This window comes from Nannospalax galili, unplaced genomic scaffold, assembly GCF_000622305.1.
Source record: "Nannospalax galili isolate Female #2095 unplaced genomic scaffold, S.galili_v1.0 scaffold1735, whole genome shotgun sequence".
NCBI classification, from domain to species: domain Eukaryota; kingdom Metazoa; phylum Chordata; class Mammalia; order Rodentia; family Spalacidae; genus Nannospalax; species Nannospalax galili.
The window spans coordinates 229452-251459 of record NW_008336857.1 but is presented as its reverse complement, the minus strand read 5'-3'; the positions used below and the strand labels follow the sequence as shown (position 1 = coordinate 251459).

General features: G+C 42.9%; 1 protein-coding gene across 1 annotated transcript in view; it reads left to right on the top strand.

Annotated features, from left to right (window-relative positions):
- Galm (galactose mutarotase) overlaps nt 1–22008 on the top strand; it is a 75840-nt gene that overhangs the window by 19961 nt on the left and 33871 nt on the right. Inside the window, exons 3-4 of the mRNA XM_008831525.3 lie at nt 2678–2884; nt 7776–7857. Coding sequence (XP_008829747.1) covers nt 2678–2884; nt 7776–7857 — 289 coding nt within the window. The remainder of the gene's footprint in view (nt 1–2677; nt 2885–7775; nt 7858–22008) is intronic.

Below are 22008 nucleotides of genomic sequence, written 5' to 3'. Positions count from 1 at the left end.
GACAGGGTCTCCCTGTAGCCCCAGCTGTCCTGGAACTCACTATGTAGAACAGGCTGGCCTTGAATTCACAGAGATCCGCCTGCCTCTACCTCCCAAGTGCTGGGATTAAAGGCGTGCACCACCACGCCTGGCCCAGAGGACAACTTTTGAGCATTCATCCCACGGTGAGTTCTGGGGATTGAAACTGGGCTATCTGACTTGCATGACAAACATTTTTACCCACTGAGCCATCTTGCCAGTCCTAGGCTTCCTAATTTGAATTCCTTGAAAATTCAGCATTTCTAGGAATTAAGTAGAGTATAATCTAATTTCAGTAAATTTTCCCCAGTGCCAGCTATTTTACTGTGGATGAAGGCCGAGGCCTCTGTCCCTGCTGGGCTCCACTTCCTGGCAAATGCGTGTGTGTGAGAACAGACCCTGCCCAAAGTGAGTGGGCAGAGCCTGGGCCTATAGACATTCCACTGCCCCAAATTATTTTCTTTCAACTCTATTTGTACAAGAGTTTGACTTCAGTTCTTCTGTTAAAAACAGTGGTTTGGCATCTTGTGGTGGTGCACACCAGAGGGAAATGTTGAAGAGACAGAGGTAGGAGATTACAAGTTTGAAGCCATCCTGGGCTACACCTTTTCCTTTAAAAAAAAAAAAAAAAAAAAATGAGACAGGCATGGTGCTGCATGCCTTTAATTCCAGCACTTGGGAGGCAAAGGCAGAGGTAGACAGATCTCTGTAAAATGAAGAAAGAAAGAAAAAAAGCACTCAAGCACATAAAATTTTAAATTAAAAAAAATTTTTTATTTACTATATTTTATGTGTATGCATGTATTGCCTGCATGTAAGTGCACCTGTGTCATGCAATGCCTGCAGAGGACAGAAGAAGCCATCAGATCTCCTGGAACCAGAGTTATGGACAGTTGTTAGCTGCCATGTGGGTGCTGGGATTTGAACCCGAGTCTTCTGCAAGACCAGCCAGTGTTCTTAACTGCTGAGCCATCTCTCCAGCCCCCAAATAAAATTTAAAAAATTTGAAGGTGACTTAATACTTTTATTAGAACTAAGATATGGAGTAGCTGTAGACAGCCAGACCTGAATTTATAACTAGTGCTAGCTCTAGCACTAGTTACATGTTTGATTTTAAGCAAGATTTTTCCCTCTTTTAAATAATAAAGTATGAGAGGGTTCTCTTCCACTCTCCTGAATGTGGGAGGCAACTTGACTTCACTGAACTCAATATGGGGATAACAGAATTATTTGGAGCCATACAAAGTTGTCAGTGTTCAGCTGTTTTGTTTTGTTTTGTTTTGTTATGTGTAAGTGTATTGCCTGCATGTATGTAAGTGCACCCATGTCGTGCAATGCCTGTGGAGGTCAGACAAGGACATCAGATCCCCTGGAACTGGAGTTACAGATAGTTGTTAACTGCCATGTGGGTGCTGGGAATCGAACCCAGGTCCTCGGCAAGAGCAGTCAGTGCTCTTAACCGCTAAGCCATCTCTCCAGCCCTTTATAAAAAACTATATCAATTACAGGCTTCCTTTTTTCTGAGCTTCGGTTCTCTGGTTATAAGTCTGCTCTGAGAAAGGTGAAGTAGTCCCTATGAAAGTTCTAGCCAGGTGCATTGGTCATGATGGATACATGATAAATGTTGGATTTCCCTCCACAAGACAGGTGAACTTAAGAGAGGAACCACTCTTACCCAGATTCCTATTCATGTTCCTGAAAGCTCTTTTGGAGAAAAAAAAAAAATCTCCATATTTTTCTTCATTCTTAGCATCATGTTTGTTAGAATAAGAAGAAACCTTTAAAGTAACTTCAGCTCTTCTACTTTAGGGAAGCGACACACCAATCTAAGAACAACCTGTCCCCCAAATCAGAACTCCTGATTTGTGAGTTGGAACTTTTCCTAAAGGAGCAAGTTCCCTATTTGTTTTAAACTCTGCCCAGGGAGCAGGGACAACCATGGAGTATTTACATAGGTGCTGAGGGAATAGTATAGGTCAGTGGTAAAGCACTTGCCTAGCATATGTGAGACCCTAGGTTCTATCCCAACACCAAAATAAATAGTAATAAATAAACATTTATGTATAGTATCCCAGTAGAAAGGGACAGATATATTAAGATTTTTGTTGTTGTTTTGACAGTATCTCATGCAGCCCAAGCAAGCCTTAAACTCTGTGAGCTGAGGATGACCTTTAACTCCTGATCCTCCTGCCTCTTCCTTCCAGGTGCTGAGATTACAGGGGTGCATCACCATGCCAGATTTTATATGGTGCTGAGGATCCAATTTAGGGCTTCATGCACTCTAGGCAAGCACTTTACCAACTGAGCTACATCCCCAGCCCTAATATTTTTAAAAACTATAAGAAGATTTTGCTGTTTTGACATTTGTCAAAATTGTACTCCAAGATTAAAATGCATATCAAAGGGGGAAATATTATAGATACTTAAATAGAAAGTTAGGAGAAGAGAATATAAGGAGTAAAAAGGAAAAGAAATTCTCTTGAAAACCACCTTCCTGTATAAAACTGTTCTAGATGAGTTTAAGATTCAGGCTATTATTCAAAAGCCTTACTAGCTGTATAGCCAGTTCCTTTTTAGAATCGATAGTCTTTAAATATTGAAATGTGGCATTTTCACTTGAGATTGGAGTGACTAAGCAGTTTTGAACACTTCTTCCTAGGTCCTCTGGACCCCTCAGGTGTTGTCCAATGGCGTCCAGTTCTCCCGCATCAGTCCAGATGGTGAGGAAAGCTACCCTGGAGAGTTGAGAGTCTGGGTGACGTACACCCTGCAAGGTGGGGAACTTGTAGTCAACTACAAAGCACAGGCCAGCCAGACCACACCAGTCAATCTGACAAATCACTCTTATTTCAACTTAGCAGGCCAGGTAAGTGAACTTCTCTCCTGCTATAACTGACACACTCGTCTCTAACCAAAGGATATGTGTGGCTGGAGAGACCAGCCCAGTATGGAAACGGACTCATGCTCATGGTGGGACCCAGCAGAATAAGTAGCTTATAGGAGATGCTCTGTAAAACAAAAGTCATAAAGGAAGAGCAGATGGATATACTGTGCTACCAAGAAAAGTAACTATTTCCCACATGAGTCAGACAAGTAACTAGTTATTTCAAGAATTCCCTTTTATCTAATTGCAACATGAGCTTACACTTGCTTCCCTTATTGTACTCCTACTTCCCTCTAAATTACTTCCATTTAAGGTGCCTCCCACCCTTGAATGTTTAGAAACTTGCTCATTTGCCCAGCCCCTTTAGAACCGCCAGTGTGTGTACCCTCTGGCTTTGCAGCCCTCCCACTTCTCCCAAGGCTTCTTGGTAGCCAGTCCTGCCCTACATGGTACAGTGGAGAGGGCTCTGGGCTTGAGTTTAGAAGACCCGGGCTTTTTTTTTTTTTGATTTTTGACAGGGTCTCTCTGTAGCCCCAGGTGTCCTGGAACTCACTATGTAGACCAGGCTGGCCTTGAACTCACAGAGATCCGCCTGCCTCTGCCTCTCTAGTTCTGGGATTAACTGGCTAGAAGACCTGGGCTTTTAGATTATTAGGCATAGTCTCAATTCACAACAATAGTTAATTCTGTTTTTCAGCCACTGTTCAAAGAGCTTTATAAAGTTGTCGGTGACGACACTGAAACCAGCCCAGTAGGAAGACCCATGAAATGTCCACCAGAGGGTTGTACAAAACTGCTGACAGCCCGTCCCTGCTAGCAATCCCCTCTAACCTACCTCAGACCTTCCTAACTGGAGCATTTTATCTTATTGAGGAGGCCACATTGTGAGTCAGTAAAAAGCAGAGCCCAGCTCTACAGATGCTATCTATGACTTCCTCCTTATCAAAAGAGTGTAGCATTGTCTACTCAAATCACTTTGGCTTGATTTCCTACAAGCTGATGATCATGACCAACTGGTACTATCTTCCCTTTTGACCCTTTATTAGGGTTTTACTGCTGATCTGACCATTTTTTTCCTATAATTTTCTGAAGTGGTAGTTAGTTGGTTCTTATGGAATTTCCAAAGTTCAAAACAAGAAGGCTGACTTTTCTACATTTGGTTTTATTCTGTTCTGGTCTGTTTGGTTTGGTTTTGTAGCAGGGTCTCATTCTGTAGCCCAGGCTAGCTACAGCAGCCTACCTGCCTCAGCCTCCCAAATGCAGGGATTCTAGGTGTGAACTACCATGCCCAACTCCAAAATTTAGTGATCAGCGTTTTTGTTCTACTGTGGGGCACAAAGCATTAGTTTATCACCTCTGAGTTTCAGTGTTGAGGTCCTTCAGGGTGGAGGAGAACTATGTTTTTCAAAGATGGAAAAGCTGTGTGGGTTGTGGGTGTCTTTTGCTTTTACCTTTCTTCTACTGTCCTGTGCCCACCACAAAACTCAGAGAACATAGTTTTATTGAAACTTCGCCTAAAGAGTTATGAAAGCATGTCAGGGGAATTTGAGATGGAAAGCAAGAGGCATGGTTCTGGTATGACTAGACAGATACGTCATCAAGGAACCAGCTTCTTCCATTTTTCCATTCTCCTTCCTCGATGTTTGGGTTTTGTTTCAGACTTATCCCCTCATGGTCATAGAATGGTTGCTATAGCTCCAGGAGTCACCTCTAATATATTCGTCTCCAGAAACTGAAAAAAAGGCCTGTTAATTTTTCATGTCTCTAATAATCTTTTTCTAAGAACCAACAGAGCATTGTCCAGAAGCAACCCAGTGGACTTTCACATTTCATTGGCCAAACTGTGACCCATGCCCTACCTACCCAATCAGCACCAAGACTGGAACAGGATGAATGTCTTTGGGAGATGGAGAGGACCCCCTTCCTTGAATATACGACCTAGCCTAGGAAAATCAACAAGTCAGATTTCTACCAGGAGAAAAACACAGGATGGCAGAGGCGTTGCTGTAGCTTTTGGGTAGAAACCTCTCTCCCGTGACCCCCTGCTAGCAGTGTTAAGGGCTAAGTAGGCAGTAGTAAAGGCTATGCACAAAATGGTCTTTAAGCCCTGTGCAAATCATAACGGACTCTGTAAATTTCACAGTTACAAGTAGTGGCCAAGCAAAGTTAACCAGGACAAACACTGAACTCAGAAGCAGACCTCAAGGTATGTGTGTGAATCAGTGTATTGTGCCAAGTTTTCATCGGCCTTAAAAGAAAATGAATCTGGCAGTAATATTCCACTAGCAGAGATCAGGATGCAGAAGAGGCAGCATGCTTGCCTTCAGTGAAGGAATGCTGGGGATGCTCAGTGGCCCAGTGACCATTCAGAGAACAGGTGCCTGAGAAATGCTGGCTTCCCTCTGGGCCTTCCTACTGTCTCAGACGCATCAAAGTATTTGGTGTGTGGTTTTCGTGTTGATTTACTTTCTTCCTGCTTTAGTGTTTAAAAAAATTTTTTTAAGAATAAAAATACATGGGGCTGGAGAGATGGCTCAGTGGTTAAGAACACTGACTGTTCTTGCAGAAGACCTGGATTCAAATCCCAGCACCCACATGGCAGCTAACAACTGTCCATAATTCCAGTTTCAGGGGATCTGACAGCCTCTTCTGTCCTCCTTGGGCATTGCATGACACAGGTGTACTTACCTACATGTAGGCGTAACAACCATACACATAAAATAAAATAAAAATGTTTAAAAAAAGAATAAAAATACATAAGAAGAAAATTCCTAAGCTTCTTTATTCATAATATGGGAATACTGGAAACAGCCCACATGTTTATCAGCAAGAGAGTGAACAAAACAGATGTGACACAGGCATACAATGGATACTACTCCACAATACAAAGGACCACATACGATCCAGGAACACTGACGCTCTCAAGAGCATTATATTGGGAAGTAGATGGGGAGCCAGCGAAGAATGTCTGCTGCAGGATGCCATTTATGTGAAGCTCAAGAACAGAAATAACCTGTAACAGTAGAAACCAGAGCAGTGTTCTCGTTATAATAGGCATTTATCTTTTACAAAAGAACAGAAACAAGTAAGGTATGGTGGCTCGTGCCTTTAATCCTAGCACTGGGGAGGCAAAGGCAAGCATATCTCAGTGAGTTCCAGGCCAGCCTGGTCTACATAGTAAGGCTAACCAAAAGTACAAAGTGAGACGCTGTTTAAAAAATAAGACTGGTAGCAAAGAGGCAGGCACCTGGAGAAGGAGAGTAATGACCTGGACACACACGCCAGACTAGCAATCTAGAAGAGGGACCATCTCCTCCAGACCCCCCTCACTGGATGGCATTAGTGAGCTTGTGCCATTCAAGTCTTCTGTGTGCAGAGGAAAGATGAAGGAGACAATGGGCCTAGCTCTTCTGTTCTGGGGATCTTCAGCTCTCTAGATAGGCTGTTGCTTCCAATCTAGTACCACCAAAGCCTCATACCCAACCTTCCATGCCAGTTCAGCAGCAGAGCCCCTAGCAGTGTAATGAAACCCATTTCTGCTGTGTGTAAACACAAACTCACATGGTCCCTAAATCTTAGCCTTTCTTCTCAGAATGATCTGTTCGATTGTGCTGCCTGAGTCTTTCTGAATATTAAAATCAATACCTAGCCAGCCATTTTTACCTCTCTGGAACCTGGTGGAAGCTTCTGTTTAGCTTTGCTCAGGGTTTCTCAACATGAGCGCTGACATTTTGGCTTGAGACAGTTCTTGTGGGGGCAGGAGGCTGGGAGCGGTCCTGTGCATTTACAATGTTCAGCAGTGTCCCTGTCCCCTTCCCATTTAGAGGCTAGCAGCAGCAGCAGCAGCAGCACCGTCATCAGACATGATCATCAATTATGTTTCCAGCCATTTCAGATGTTCTCTGCAAGGCGAAACCACCCCCAGCTGGAAACTCTTGGTTTAGTTGATTTTTGAGCAGTCATTGGGCAAAAGTCCCCACTTGGCTTTTCTTCCCCATTTTTTGCTGTGAGGTTTTAAATTATTGAAATTAAAAAGAAATCCTCATTAGAAGTATTTATCTATATTTGTAAAAGTATTTTCCAGTTTGCAGACAGCACCCACCCTTACTAAAGGCTGTTCCTCAAAAGGGCCTGGAGAAAGTAGGAATATCTCCTAGTTTTCTACCAAAACAAATGAGATTTCAGAAGCCTTTGTGCCTTCCCTGGGGACACCCTGTGAGAGCCAGAACTAGGTCAACCCTGGGCCTTCTGATTTCTGACCTGGGCTTCCTGGGCCAGCCTCGGATTCTCCCAAAAAGGCAAACCCTCAGAAGCAGGGACTACGTTGTGATTCATGGACTTCCAGGGAGTGTATACTCTGAGTAGAAACTGAGAAGGGTGACAGATACTCCCTTCTGGTACCTGACTGGCCAGGACTGTCTGTGTTATGGGTCAGCCCCCACTCCCCTTTGGTTTGCATGAGGGAGACTTGCATGCTAGGACCACATTTTTCCTTTTTAAATTACAGGTTGTGTGTGTGTGTGTGTGTGTGTGTGTGATAACTTGTGGGAGTTTGTTCTCTCCTTCCACTCTATGGGTCCTGGGGATTGAACTCAGGTTGTCAGACTTGGTGACAAGCACTTTTACCCAATGAGCAATCTTACCAGCCCTAGGATCACATTTGACAACTTCTTCCAAACTTAGCAATGGCTATATGAAGACTCTGTCTACCTACACCCTAATGATCATATTTAATTATCACCATTAGTCAATTGAGATTTCTAAAGACTTTGTTAATACTTGATAGTACTTCTTTACAGTAGAAGCTATAAAGTGAATATGTAAAATAAGACCAAGCCACAAATCTTTTCTTTCTTCTTCTTTTCCTTTCCAGGGCTCCCCAAATATATATGACCATGAAGTCACCATCGAAGCAGATGCATATTTGCCTGTGGATGAAACCCTGATTCCTACAGGTTAGTCAATTTTAACTATTCATTATGCAATTTGGGATCATAGTTTGGTTTCCAAGCCAAAGAAAGGTCATTACTGGGGAAGCAAATGAAGTCCTTGGAAAAGGTAGTGGTTTGTCATTATATTATATTACATTGTATTAATGTCAGTTTTGTAAATTCCATATTTGTACCATGCTAATATTAAGGGAAGTTGTTGAAAAGCATAACACAGGCACACTATTTTTATCACATTTCTGTAAATTTGAAATTATTTCAAAATTTCAAAGTTAAAAATATCAACAGATGATATGATTTCACTTATACTGGACACCTGTCTTATACTAGGAGAAGGCTTTGTTTTGGAGTTTAGCCTCCTTAACACAGGGAATATATGTTGCAAGTTTAAAATTTTTTACAAGAGTGCTAGGCATGGTGGCACACACCTGTAATCCCAGCACTTGGGCGGTGGAGGCAAGATCAGAAGTTCAAGGCCATCTTCAGCTACATAAAGAGATTGAGGGCAGCCTGGGCTATTTGACACCCTGTCTCAAAATAAACAAATAACAAAAGAGGCCAGTGAGATGGCTGGGTAAAGGGATCAGTGGGTAAAGTCACCCGTTGTGCAAGGCTGAATTTGATCCCTGGAACCCACATAAAGGTGGAATGAAAGAACCGACTTCACAAAGTTGTTCTCCGATCTACATGCATGTACCATGGGACTCGTCCATCCACAAATAAAATATTTTTTTTTAATTTTGTAAGGATGGAAGCCTGTGTATCACAGTGAGCAGCAGGAATTAGAAACTTGAATAAATACAGTGACTATAAAGCTGATTGCTGGACGGGCATGGTGGCGTACGCCTTTAATCCCAGCACTCAGGAGGCGGAGACCATAGGATCTCTGTGAGTTCAAGGTCAGCCTGGTCTACATAGTTCCAGGCCAGCTGGGGGCTACAGGGAGACCCTGTCTCAAAAAAGACCAAAAAAAAAACAAACAAACAAAAAAAGCTGATTGCAGACAGACACTGATAGGATTTCCATCATGTAGCACTGTGGAGCCTGTCTGCTTTTCTGAGATACTCAGTAACTTTTCCTTTTTTTTGTTTGATTGTTTTGTTTGGTTAGGGTTTTTGAGACAGGGTCTCCTTGTACCCCAGTTGGCCTAGAACTTGCTACGTAGGCCAGGCTGGCCTGGATCTCACAGAGATACACCTACCTCTGTCTCCCGAGTACTAGGATTAACGGCGTGTGCTGCCACTCCTGGCTTCTTTCTACCTCTTTTTCTTTCAGATACTGGCCAAAGCCTAAAGCTGGGCTCCCTGGCACTCCCGGCTTTCTCAGTCTGTCTCCCAACTTCTGCCTGGGGGTTCCCAGATAGAGGAAATGAGGGTTAAATCAAACCTGGAAGGCCAAATGGAAGTTTGTTAGGAGTGAGAAAGTATTCTGGATAAAGATGAGCAGGACTGAGCAGTACAGGAAGCAGGAGGGTCAGCCCCAGGGAAGTGCTGTGCCCCTAAAGCACCAAGGCTGCACCAGACTCCACATGGCCTGGAGAAGCTGGCTGGATATCTCTCTCTCTCTCTCTCTCTCTCTCTCTCTCTCTCTCTCTCTCTCTTCCTCCTCCTCCTCCTCTCTCCTCTCCCTTCCTTCCTTTCTTCCTTTCTCTTTCTCTCTTTTTATTTATTTATTTTTTTGGTCTTTTTGAAGCAGGGTCTCCCTGTAGCCCCAGCTGTCCTGGAACTCACTATGTAGACCAGGCTGGCCTTGAATTCACAAAGATCCACCTGCCTCTGCCTCCCAAGTGCTGGAATTAAAGGTGTGCGCCACCACGCCCGGCTTCTCTTTTTATTTTATGTGCATAAGTGTCTTGCCTACATGTATATAAGTGTACCACATGCATGCAGTGCCCATGGAGACCAGAAGAGAGTGTTGGATCCCTTGTAAATGGAATTAAAAACAGTTATTAACCAACATATGGTACTGGGAACCAAACCCTGGCCCTCTATGAGAGCAGCCAGTGTTCTAAACAACAGAGCCATCTCTAGAGCCCCCTAGCCTGAAACTTCTAAGTATTCAGCTAGAAGTGTACTGAACCACTTCCCTGAGTCATGTTCTAAGAACCTTTTAGGCTGGCACAATCCATCAAGACTTTAGAAATTGATATGCAGTACTTAAAGAGTGTGCGTTTGTTTGTTTGTTTGTTTGTTTGTTTGTTTGTTCGTCTTTTTGAGACAGGGTCTCCCTGTAGCCCCAGCTGTCCTGGAACTTGCTATGTGGACCAGGCTGGCCTTGAACTCACAGAGATCCACCTGCCTCTGCCTCTGCTGGGATTAAAGGCATGTACCACCACGCCCAGCAAAACTATGGTTTTTTTAAATTCCACCTATGAGATGAGGTGAGAATTTATGATAATTATAGTACTTCAGAGAAAACTTTATAAATCATCCATTGCAGCCACTGTAAGGTAGATTCTGTTAATGTTTTCTTTTTTTTGGTCTTTTTGAGACAGGGTCTCCCTGTAGCCCCAGCTGTCCTGGAACTCACTATGTAGACCAGGCTGGCCTTGAACTCACAGAGATCTGCCTGCCTCTGTCTCCCGGGTGCTGGGATTAAAGGCGTGAGCCACCATGCCCAGTTTGTTTTCTTATTTTTTAAAATATTTCATTTATTATTTTTATTTTGTATTGCCTGCATGTAAGTGTACCTATGTTGTGCGTTGCCTTCACAGGTCAGAAAAAGGTGTCAGATTTCCTGGAACTAGAGTTATGGATGGTTGTCAGCTGCCATGTAGGTGCTGGGAATCGAACCTGGTCCTCTGCAAGAACCATCCCTCCAGCCCTAATGTGTCTTGTTTAGCAGATGTTAACACCGAAGAACAAGAGTTTAAGTAACTTGTTTAGATATGATTTTACTCTGTCACATAAGGTTCATATGCTAGAAGCTTGATCACCGGGTGGCACAGTTTAAGGTGGGGCCTAGCTCAAGGTCATGATGCACTGTCCTAAGAAGGAATTTATGCCAGTGACTGAGTTGTCATGGAAGTGGGCTGTTATAAAGGAGGACTACCTCATGCACCTGATCTCTTCTACATGTGGCCACTTCCCTTCCACTTCTCTACCATGTTGTGATATAGCCAAGGGTTCATCAACAAGGGCCAAACAGATGTGGCCATGTGATCTTGGACTTTCAACATCTGAAGCTGTGAGCTAAATAATCCTCTTTTCTTTGTAAGTGCCACCTTGGGCATTTTGTTATAGCAACATAAAAGCATTAATGTAAATGATTATATAATTAACAAATATGGAAAGCTGGGATTCATACCTAGGTAGTATGGTATTAGAACCAATATTTGAGCTGGGGAGATGACTCAGTGGGTAAAATGCTTGCTTCACAAGCATGATTTTGGATCTCCAGCACCCATCTAAAAGGCAGGTACAGTGGTATATATCTGTAACCCCAGAACTAGGGGGTCAGAGACTAATCAAAACAGTGAGCTCCATGTTCAGGGAGAGACCCTATCTCAAAAAATAAGGTGGGCCGTGGTAATGCATGCCTTTAATCCCAGTACTTGGGAAGCAGAGGCAGGAGGATCTCTGAGATCGAGGCCAGCTTGGTCTACCTGGTGAGTTCCAGGCCAGCTGGGGCTACAGGAAAACCTTGTCTGGAAGATGATGATAGATAGATGATTGATAGATGATAGATAGATGATTGATAGGTAGATGATAGATAGATAGATAGATAGATAGATAGATAGATAGATAGATAGATAGATAGATGATAGATAGAGATATTAATAAGATAGAGGAAGATACCGAACATTAACCTCTGGCCTCCATGTAACTACACATGGGAGAGCACTCCAGCAAGTTCATGCATTCTCTCGCTTTCTCTCCCCCCAACCCCAGGCTTTGTGGTGGTGTAGTAGCACAGTGGTAGAGCACCTTGCCTAGCATGCATAAAGCCCTGGATTCTATTTCCAGCACTGAAAAAAAAAATTAAGCTAGATTCATATTCTATAGATGACAATATGTCAAGATTTGGGAAGGCAGAAAGCTAAGAAAGGTCAGAGGAAAGAAAGAAAAAGTACATTATCTTGTTTTTTGGTCTTTTTGAGACAGAGTCGCCTTGTAGCCCCAGCTGGCCTGGCACTCGCTATATATATAGGCCACGCCTCCAACTCAGAGAGATCCACCTGCCTCTGTCTCCCAAGTGCTGGGGATTAAAAGCGTGCGCCACCATGCCCGGCTCAAAGTACATTAATTTCTTGACTATAATAGTTAGCTAAAATCACCACATAGTCAAGCAAAAAGAAACCAGAAACAAAATTGCATTGTTGTGTTTTGAAATAGTCTCAGTATACAGCCCAGGCTGGCCTTGATCTCACTATGTCTGTTGTGCAGGCTGGTCTGAACTTGCAGTTCTGGTTTTAGCCTCCCAAGTGCTGGGGCTGTAGACACATTCCACCACATCCTGCAAAAACAAGTGCTTGACAGACTTTAGCAGTTCTCATCTTTTGACAATTTCTGTACAGCTAACATAGCTTCTCTCAGTTTGACCCCGTTTTCTTCTCATCAACGTATTTCTACAAAGAGTAGAAAAGGGGGATTTTTAAAGAGGGGAGGAGGAATTCTGTGATTAAAAGCAAGAATGTAAATGCCCAGTCTTGTTAACCTGACAAGGAAGTGAATGTGTAAAGGGAACAGGACAGGCAATTTGAAACTTAAAATCTCTGTGCCCTTCTGCAACCTCGGGGATCATTGTTCCGTTGTAACACACTCTGGATACACAGCCCTTGCCTTGCTGGTTCTTGATTTTTCTCACCTGTCAAACTCATATCAGGTCACATTGAACATTCGCTTTCTTTCTATTTTGTTCATTACTACTGAAGATGATAGGAAAATCACCTTTGAGAGAAAATTCACAGATATAATAAAAGACAATCTCTACCAGTTTCAGGGTAGCTTTCACTTATTAGAGCAGGGCTTCTTGAATTTTTCTACTCCCTACTCCTTACCCAAGAAGTTTTTACACCACCCTGGGACTATGAAGATATAGGAAATAGGTATACAAATCACTTACTGGTAATTAATCATAAATAAATTTGTTTAGAGTAATTCTTTGGTATACATGTAATTTTACCATTTATTAAGGACTAAAGAAAATTTGAGTACTAGTAGATAGGTATGCTTATTTATTTTTACATGAATAATTAGCTCTTAACTGAATATTTGATCCTGCAGGACATAGGACCTTCAGTATTTCTCAGAGTTGATTGATATTTTGATTTTTTTTTTTTTTTTTTTTTTTTTTTTTTGGTCTTTTTGAGACAAAGTCTCCCTGTAGCCCCAGCTGTCCTGGAACTCACTTTGTAGACCAGGCTGGCCTTTAACTCATAGAGATCCTCCTGTCTCTACCTCCCAAGTGCTGGGATTAAAGGCATGTGCCACCATACCTGGCAACATTTCAATTTTCAATCATCAATGCTGAGAATGCTTCTTCACATAAATATGCAGGACAAAATGGCAGAACTATGCTTAGGGCCATTTCAAAAATTATTGGGGAGCTAGCGAGGTGGCTTAGGGCTTAAGAGCACTTGCTATTCTTCCAGAGGACCTGGGTTCAATTCCCAGCACCTACATGACAACTCTGAGTCACCCTCTTCCTACCTTAGTGAACACTACACACATACTAGTAAACATACCAGCAACCAAAACACTTGTACAAATAAGAATAAATAAATCATTTTTTTAATTTTGGAAATTTTTTCTTAGTCCCAAGCCAAAAAAATCATTCATTTAATAATTTTTTAAAAATGATTTTTATTTTATGTGTATGAGTGTTTTGCCTGCATGTATGTAGGTATACCATGTGCATACAGTGCTGTAGGAAGACAGTTGTTAGTTGCCTTTGGGGAGGTGGGAACTGAACACAGGTCATCTGCAAGAGCAGCAAATGCTCTTAACAACTGAGCCATCTCTCCAGCTACCACCACCACCACCCCCTTCATTAATGATTTTTAAATGAGACTCAGTCAGCAAGTCAAACAGCAGTTTTAAAGATCAGACACTCTGGGGATGAGAAGAAGGCTCGGTCAGTGAAGAGTTTGCCAGGAAAGCATGAGGATCTGAGTTTGATCCCCAGAGCCCACATAAAAAAACACAGGCCTATAATCCCAGTGCTGGGAAAGCAGAGACAGGAAAATCTCTGGGGCTCACTGGCCGGCTGGCCTAAGCCGCAGGCCAGTAAGAAATGCTACCGCAAAAAAAGGTGGATGACACCTGAGGAACAATACCTGGGGTTGACCTCTGGCCTCCACATACATGCACTTTCATGTGCATATATATATATGTAAATAAATCAAGAGCAGACGTGGTGGCATGCACCTTTGATCCCAGCGCTTGGGAGGCAGAGGCAGGCAAATCTCTGTGAGTTCAATGCCAGCCTGGTCTACATAGGAAGTTCCAGGCCAGCTGTGGCTACAGTGAGACCCTGTCTCAAAAAGACAAAAAATAAATAAATTGATCAAGAAAGGGGAAAAAAATCAATCATTTTAACACAATACAATCCAAAGATATACTAATTTGATACTTGTATGCTAAGGAATGGCTATAGAAAAATATTAAAAATATGCTTTCTGTAATGAAAGTTCATGTTTCTATAAGAGCAGAAACTTTGTACAGTCATATACAAATCAGACATATGGTAGTCTAGGATCTGAGCCAAGGCATTTCAGGCAGTGTTTCTGGCATTGGGTGGCATGGTGGTGCTCCAAGTGCAAAGTGCCCGTGCTGTGTGTTGAGAACCAAGGCTGCAGTGAGGTCCTGGAATGCAACCTGGGTGTACACTGCCAGAAATACTTTGCTTCCTGAAGTATTTGATTTTGAATTAAATTTTGATTGTTGTGCGTTAGAAGCTTTTACTGTTGCCAAATATTTTGTAGCTCCCACTTTCAGTCAGGAGACTTCATATGAGGTTGTGACTCACGGTTTAAGAAGCTGGGTCTAGAACATTCTCTTAGAGTGAGATACTGTATTTGTTCCATGTGCTTTCCCTGCTTCCCTGAGACTGCTGCTTGGGCGAAGCTCTAGGAAGCTAACGATAGAAAACTACTGACAGGGACATGAGAAGGCTCAGCAGGTAAAGGCACTTGCCACCATGCCTGAGGACCCAAGTTTGATCCCTGGGACCCACATGATGGAAGGAGAGAATCAACTCCTACAAGTTGTCCTCTGACTGCCACACTCAAACCCCAGCACATGAAAACATACACTAAATAAATAAGTAAAAATCAATATGTAAGTAAATAAGTAAATAAAATTTTAGATAGGAAAATTAACAACTCTAGTCTCCTTGAATATAAATATTTTATTTTGCTCACCCTCCAGATCTTACTGAGTGTCTAACCAGAGTGACAAACACCCCCAAAGCTTAGATCTGCATCAGTGTCTCCCCTCCAAAACAGCTCAGGTTATAGCTCTTATGAAGGCCCAACAAGAAGGAGTTAAAACATAAATATAAGTATGAACTAATAGCCACGAAAGGGGGAAGCAGTGTGGTAGGAACTATCAAAACCACTGTCTAGAAAACACATCATCTGAGACAGCACCCTATAGGACAGATTTCTACCCTAAATCCTTGTCTACTTTTTCTTTACTCTTCCTAGCATCATAAACATTCTCATTAATTTTACTTGGAGCTGAGAGAGACAGAGAGAGAGCATCATTGTAGCAGAAAATTAGGCAAACACCTAGAAACCTAGAAGTCTGATAACTAAGCTATGTTTAGAAAAGTGGCTTGTGCAGAAGAATTTATGGGGTGGGGTGGGGACACTAAGGCAACATTTTAACCATGAGGCTTGCTTTTTTTTTTTTTGGCCTTTTGAGACAGGGTCTCCCTGTAGCCCCAGCTGTCCTGGAACTCACTATGCAGACCAGGCTGGCCTCGAACTCACAGAGATCTGCCTGCCTCTACCTGCTGAGTGCTGGGACTAAAGGCATGCATCACCACACCTGACTAGCTATAAGATCATCTACATTTCTTGAATCCTGTGGGTTTGTCTCAGATGTTTTATCTGATTAAATTATCATTTCTTTTTAGAGATTTATTTTTATGTATGTATATATGTGTGTGTAATGCTCATATGACCAGGTGCTTTTGGAGGCCAGAAGAAGGTGTCTGGAACTGGAGTCACCAGCAATTGTGAGCTGCCTGATTTGGGTGTTGGGAACTGAACTTGGATCCTCTGGAAGAGCAGCAAGCACTCTTAATGGTTGAGTCATGTCTCCAGTCCCTAATTATAATTTTTATAATTTCATTTGACAACCTCCTATTGACTCTCAGGGAGTCTATAGGGTGCTGTCTAAGATGGTGTGTTTCCAAGACAGTGGTTTTGATAGTTCCTACCACACTGCTTCCCCCTTTCGTGGCTATTAGTTCATACTTATATTTATGTTTTATGTTTTAACTCCTTCCTGTTGGTCCTTCATAAGAGCTATAACCTGAGCTGCTTTGGAGGGGAGACACTGATGCAGATCTAAACTTTGGGGGTGTTTGTCACTCTGGTTAGACACTCAGTAAATAATTTTTCAGGTTATGGGAAAACCCATGTAATGAGAAGGCCTTTGATTTTACTGTGCTGTAACACTGTGGCTGGGTACTCATTAAAAGAGGACCATTCCCCCACATGTATTTAGGGAGGAATAAAGTCTTAGTCTCCATTTTGTTTCTGTTTACTCACTGACTACTGTCACATAGAAAAGGACACTGTGGCGTATGGTTAAGGGAGTGGAAGCAAGCATACCAGGATGAAATCACCTCCTGCCTTACACTTCCAGCTCCTCTGTGAATCTCCATCCCAGGCAGGCTCCACAAACTTCTGCTCCCTTGGGCCCCTGATTTCCTCCTGCATTGCTTCTTATTGGTAATTTTTGGGAGCATATAAAATGTTTTCAGCCCTTTCGCTTAATAAAGCACAGAGGACAGCCACCTATATGATACAGCTTCTCTGTTCTCTCTTTTCTCCCCTTTCCTATATGGAGAGGCTCTCCTCCCCAAGCCCAGTGGAAAAGACTCTGCAAACCTAGGGTTATCAGTAGCCTTCAGGGGGCCCAGCTGAATAGTTTAAAGTCACCTCCATTTTCTCCATAAGAAATTCTTGTCAGCCGAGGTTTTCTAACACAAGCAAGTAATAGCCCTCACGCATTATTCAGCTGGAAGACTGGCATCTTTGCCCTTCTATTTGAATAAAGCAAAAAGCCAGGTATGGTGGTCACATCCTTAGTGCCAACTTCTTGAGACACTGAGGCAGGAGGAATATTTGAGCCCAGGAATTCCAGATCAATATAGAGTGTATGTCTAAAAGGAAAAAGAACATAAGACAAATATTTTGAATAAGGGGATGGAGAGATGACTCGGTGATTAAGAGGTACTGGTTGCTCTTGCAGAGGACTCGGGTTCAATTTCCCAGCACCCACATGGTGGGTAACAACCATTTCCAGGGGTTCTGATGCCCTCTTCTGGCTCCGTGGGCATTGCATGCAAAACACTTCTACACTTAAAAATAAATAATTCAGGCGTGGTGGCGCATGCCTGTAGTCCCAGCACTTGGGAAGCAGAGGCAGGTGGATTTCTGTGATTTCAAGGCCAGCCTGGTCTACATAGTGAGTTCCAGGACAGCTGGGGCTACAGGGAGACCCTGCTTCAAAAAGACAAACAAACAAACAAACAAATAAATAAATAAATAATGCTACAGGGAGACCCTGCTTCAAAAAGACAAACAAACAAACAAACAAACAAATAAATAAATAAATAAATAACAAAAGTTTTAAATATTTTGAATAAAATTAATCGCCTAGCTTCCAAAGCTACTCCCTGGGTGCCATTCTGGGCAGTCTGGAGTGGTGTTTTGAGGCCGCGGTCCTTGCTCACAGGTACCTGTTTCTTGTCTTGGCAGGCTGCACTTGCAGAAAGCCTCTGCAAGGCTGAGAGCTCACTTTAACCCACAGCTGGGAGCCAAGTGTGCAGCTGAGCTATCAGGCTCTGATCGCGTGTCAGCAGTTAGTTCAGCCTTGTTTCTCCAAAACAGTTGTTTTTAGCTACTTAAAACAAAAGTCTTTGCCGTTTGTGAAATATTTACTCCTGCATAGGAAGTTGAGAGCCTACTTTCACTGGGGCTTCTTAGGGCCTCTTGAGTGTATTTGTCTTGTGTGTTGTAATCAGGTCTAGTCCTGAAGTAAAGTTCCTGGAAGCCATTTACAAAGAGGAACAGATAATATAACAATGTCCAGGATAGAGAAGACTCCAGTATCAGAATATTTCTTATTTCTTTTTTTCATGTGTCTGTGTGTGTGGTATACACACATATGTGTGAATGTTCATGTGTGTGAGGATGTAGGTATACAGTACATGAGGCCCAAGGTTGATGCCTGGAGTCTTTCTCAGTCAGTCGCTCTTCCACCTTATTTCTTGAGGCAAGATCTAGGAAACCCAGAGCTCACAGATAAGGCTAGCTAGTCTCCCCAGCCGGTTGCTCCAAGGATACGTTGTTTCCAAACTCAGGTCCTCTTGCTGGCACAGCAAGCTCTTTGTCTGCTGAGCCATCAGCCTCACTCCAGGATCAGACTCTTCTATCATGTTGGCTGTTCAGCTTCCTGACCTGATTCTAATGCCCTGTCTTCTAGCAACAAAAGGAAACTGGTACCCTACTCAGGTACCAAACCAGCTAACTGTGAGCATGTGAGAAAATCCAACCCATATTTCTCCAGGGGTTAATTCACTCCCAGAATTGTAAATACTACATTTTACCTGTTCACCGTACAGAACAGAGAGAACAAGAGGCAACCTGGGCAAGCTGCCCAACAAGACATCCCCGTCGTATAGCACAGGGTAAAGGTTTTAACAGCGCACAGCCTTTTGTTTTTATTCTCGCTGTTCTTTAGTTGTGGTAGTACAAAAGGAATTAAGAAAGCAAAAGTGAATGTTTTGGCCAGGTGAGTTAACATTAGTAAAGAACTTTTTATTTCTCTTTTAAGAAAATACATGTATTTTTTTCAAATTTTGCCCCATCTGCTCTGTCCCCCACCCCATCTGTGTTCACCTGCTGTTCTTGCTGCTCTCAGTTTTTGAGAGCTCATTCTAAATTTACATGAAAGCAGATCCATTTTGACAAAATTAGAATTCTTCTAGGAAAGGCTTACCACAAGGCTCTTGTAGAAAGAGGCCCAGCAAAACTTTTCAATTTTATTTCAACCTTTCTCAGCTCCATCTGCACTTCGAGTAGATCCCTAGGGCAGGTCTGTCTTTCCCCTGGAGAAATAACAAATTCTAAAGTAGTCTCCTGTTTCCAAGACTGCAGATGAAGACTGCTTGATCTTTACATATTAGCACATGGGTTTTATTCTTTCTGGAGCTCCTGACGGAAAATTTCTCGAGACGTTATATAATCCCAAAATATTGGCCACAGTATTGATTTCAACCATCTACAGAGATGTTTCTCTTCCCATCTTGCTTCCTCCATATCATTAGTCACTGGGTCTTGCTGATTTTCAACTCCTGATATTTCTCAAACCTGTCTCTCAGCCTTTACACTTTGTTATATGACTCCGTCTCCAGTCCTGCTGGTTTTATGTAACTTTTTCTTGTCTTGATCACTGCCTGACTTATATTACGGGCATTATAAGTTTGGATCAATAAATGAATGGATGAATGAATCTAGACAGTGACTCTAACCAAAAAAAAAGTCTGGTTCCTTAAAGGCATCTATCTAAAATGCAAATCTTCCTTTGATAATTACTACCTTAAAAGATATTTTTAGGCCAGGTGTAGTGGCACATGTCTTTAATCCCAGCACTCAGGAGGCAGAGGCAGGTGGAGCTCTGTAAATTCAAGGCCAGCCTGGTCTACATAGTGAGTTCCAGGCCAGCCAGGCTACACAGTGAAACCATGTCTCAAAAAATAAAAAGCCATTTTAGGAGCTGGGGTTGTAGCTCAGTTAGTAGAGCATGCCTGAAGCTGAGTTCAATCCTTAGCATTGTATAAACTGGGTATAGTGGCACATGCCTGTAAACCCAGCACATTGCTACCAGGCCAGACACCAGCTGCATGGACCCAGGCCACTCTTTTCATGCTTTGCACACACGAGTTTCTGAACATCCCATCCCCAGCCTACAGGCACTGCAAATGTCCCTGTTGCTACATAAATCCCCACTTATCCTTCAAGACTCACAGTTTTCCTTGCAACCCCTTCCTTCACGCCCATTCTTTGAAGCAATGTTACTTCTTATGCATGGTTTTGATAAAAGATAAGCCACTTAGAGCTCCTCACAGATCCAGGCTCCTTTCTGTGCCCTTCCATAAGTCTTCCCCAGACATCTATTAGGATCAGTGTGGAACCAAAGGGAGCTTCCTGTTGGTGTCTTGGGTTGTGAAACTAGAAAAACTAATCTAGAGTCAGTCAGATGGAGGTAAAACCACCAAGCTTGACAACCCGAGTTTAATCTCCACAATCCACATGGTGGAAGAGAGAACCAGCTCCTACTAGTTGTCCTTTGATTGGACACATCCAGGGCATGGCATATACATACACACACACACACACACACACACACACACACACACACACACACACACACATGCACACACACACTCCCGCACACATACAATAAAAATGTGAACAGTTTTTAAAAAGAAAAGCTAATCTATGTTAAATACAAAAATGAAACCAACTAAGAACCAATCTACAGTCCTAGAAATAGCTAATTCTTCTTCCCTAAGTCTCTCCACTCTTTGTAGCTATTTTAAACACGGTGCATTAATGCAATATGGTGTGAAAATTGGGATTTAGAAAACCAGATACAAGTCTCCATTCTACTCCACAGCAGCCATGCCTCAAGTTAGCCAAGAAAACCCTTTCCTTATCAATCAAATGTGAAAAATCTGGTTAGATGGGGATCGAAGAGTTGAACTCTGACACCCTGTCCTAGTTCTAAAACTCCGACTCAGAGACCACATGGAACAGCGTCCCAGATGTTCTTGGCCAGCATGTCTGGGCAGATGATGAAAGAACCTCAGAGGGTCCAGGCACTCCTGAGAGCCTATGGCAAATCTTATGTGAGCCGGCCGTGTCCCGGGTCTGCACAGGGGTTTTCTTATCTTTTTCCCCTCTCTGAGGCTAATACAGTCTGTAGCTGCCTTACTGTATAGTTGCATATGTAAAGATAACCATCATTTCTGAGAAGCGCAATCATGTTTTCCTCTTGGGGATTTTCAGGGTGGGTTTGGTGTTTTGCTGCATTTTGTGAGGGAAGCTAGAAGGTGAGCTAAAGACAGGAGATGACACCCCCAAAAAACAATTTCCCCAAATTTCACCAGAGGAGCAAAGCAGTGAAGGGCTTGGAGTAGGGTGGTCAGGTTTCTGTTTCTGCTTGATTCAGTGCATGAAATGGCCTTCCCTAGTCTATCAACTGTTGTTGTCAAGGTTCAAACATGGGCACCCAGACACAGAGGATAGAGCCAGCAAGCACTCTGGGCTGCTCTGCAACTGGAAAGCTAGAGCACCATGATTTCAGTTGTCACCCTCAGCCCTGCACGTCTGGAGACAAGCCCCCTCCAGCTCCTGGTCTGTTTCCATCACTAGGTGATGCAAAGGACCTACTGTGTGCCAAGTACTGTGCCAGCCCTGGAATAGTAATGTTGAACAAATTGAATAAATTCTGCCTGCCTACACAGAGAACATACAGCAGTGTCCATAGCACAGGCTATCCTCAGTGAAGGAAGGCTACAGTTAAAGAAGTACAGGCGAGGAGTGACACTAAAGCCGGGCCTTGTGGGACATACCTGTTAGTCCCAGCATTCTTCAGGTAGAGGTAGGAGAATTGCTGCAAGTTTGAGTCCATTTGGACAAGACAGTGAGCTCAAGGGCAGCTCCAGATACATAGCAATGCCTATATCAGATAAATATAAAAACAGGATCACTGAGATGGCTCAGTGAGTAAAATTGCTTGCCACCAGCCTGATAACCTGAATTCAAGCCCCAGAACTCCCATGATAGGAAAGAGCCTGCTCCCATAAGCTTTCCTTTGACCTACATACACAGACACACACACACACACACACAATAATACACACACAGACACAACCACACTCACATGTGAGCACACACACTATATAATTATA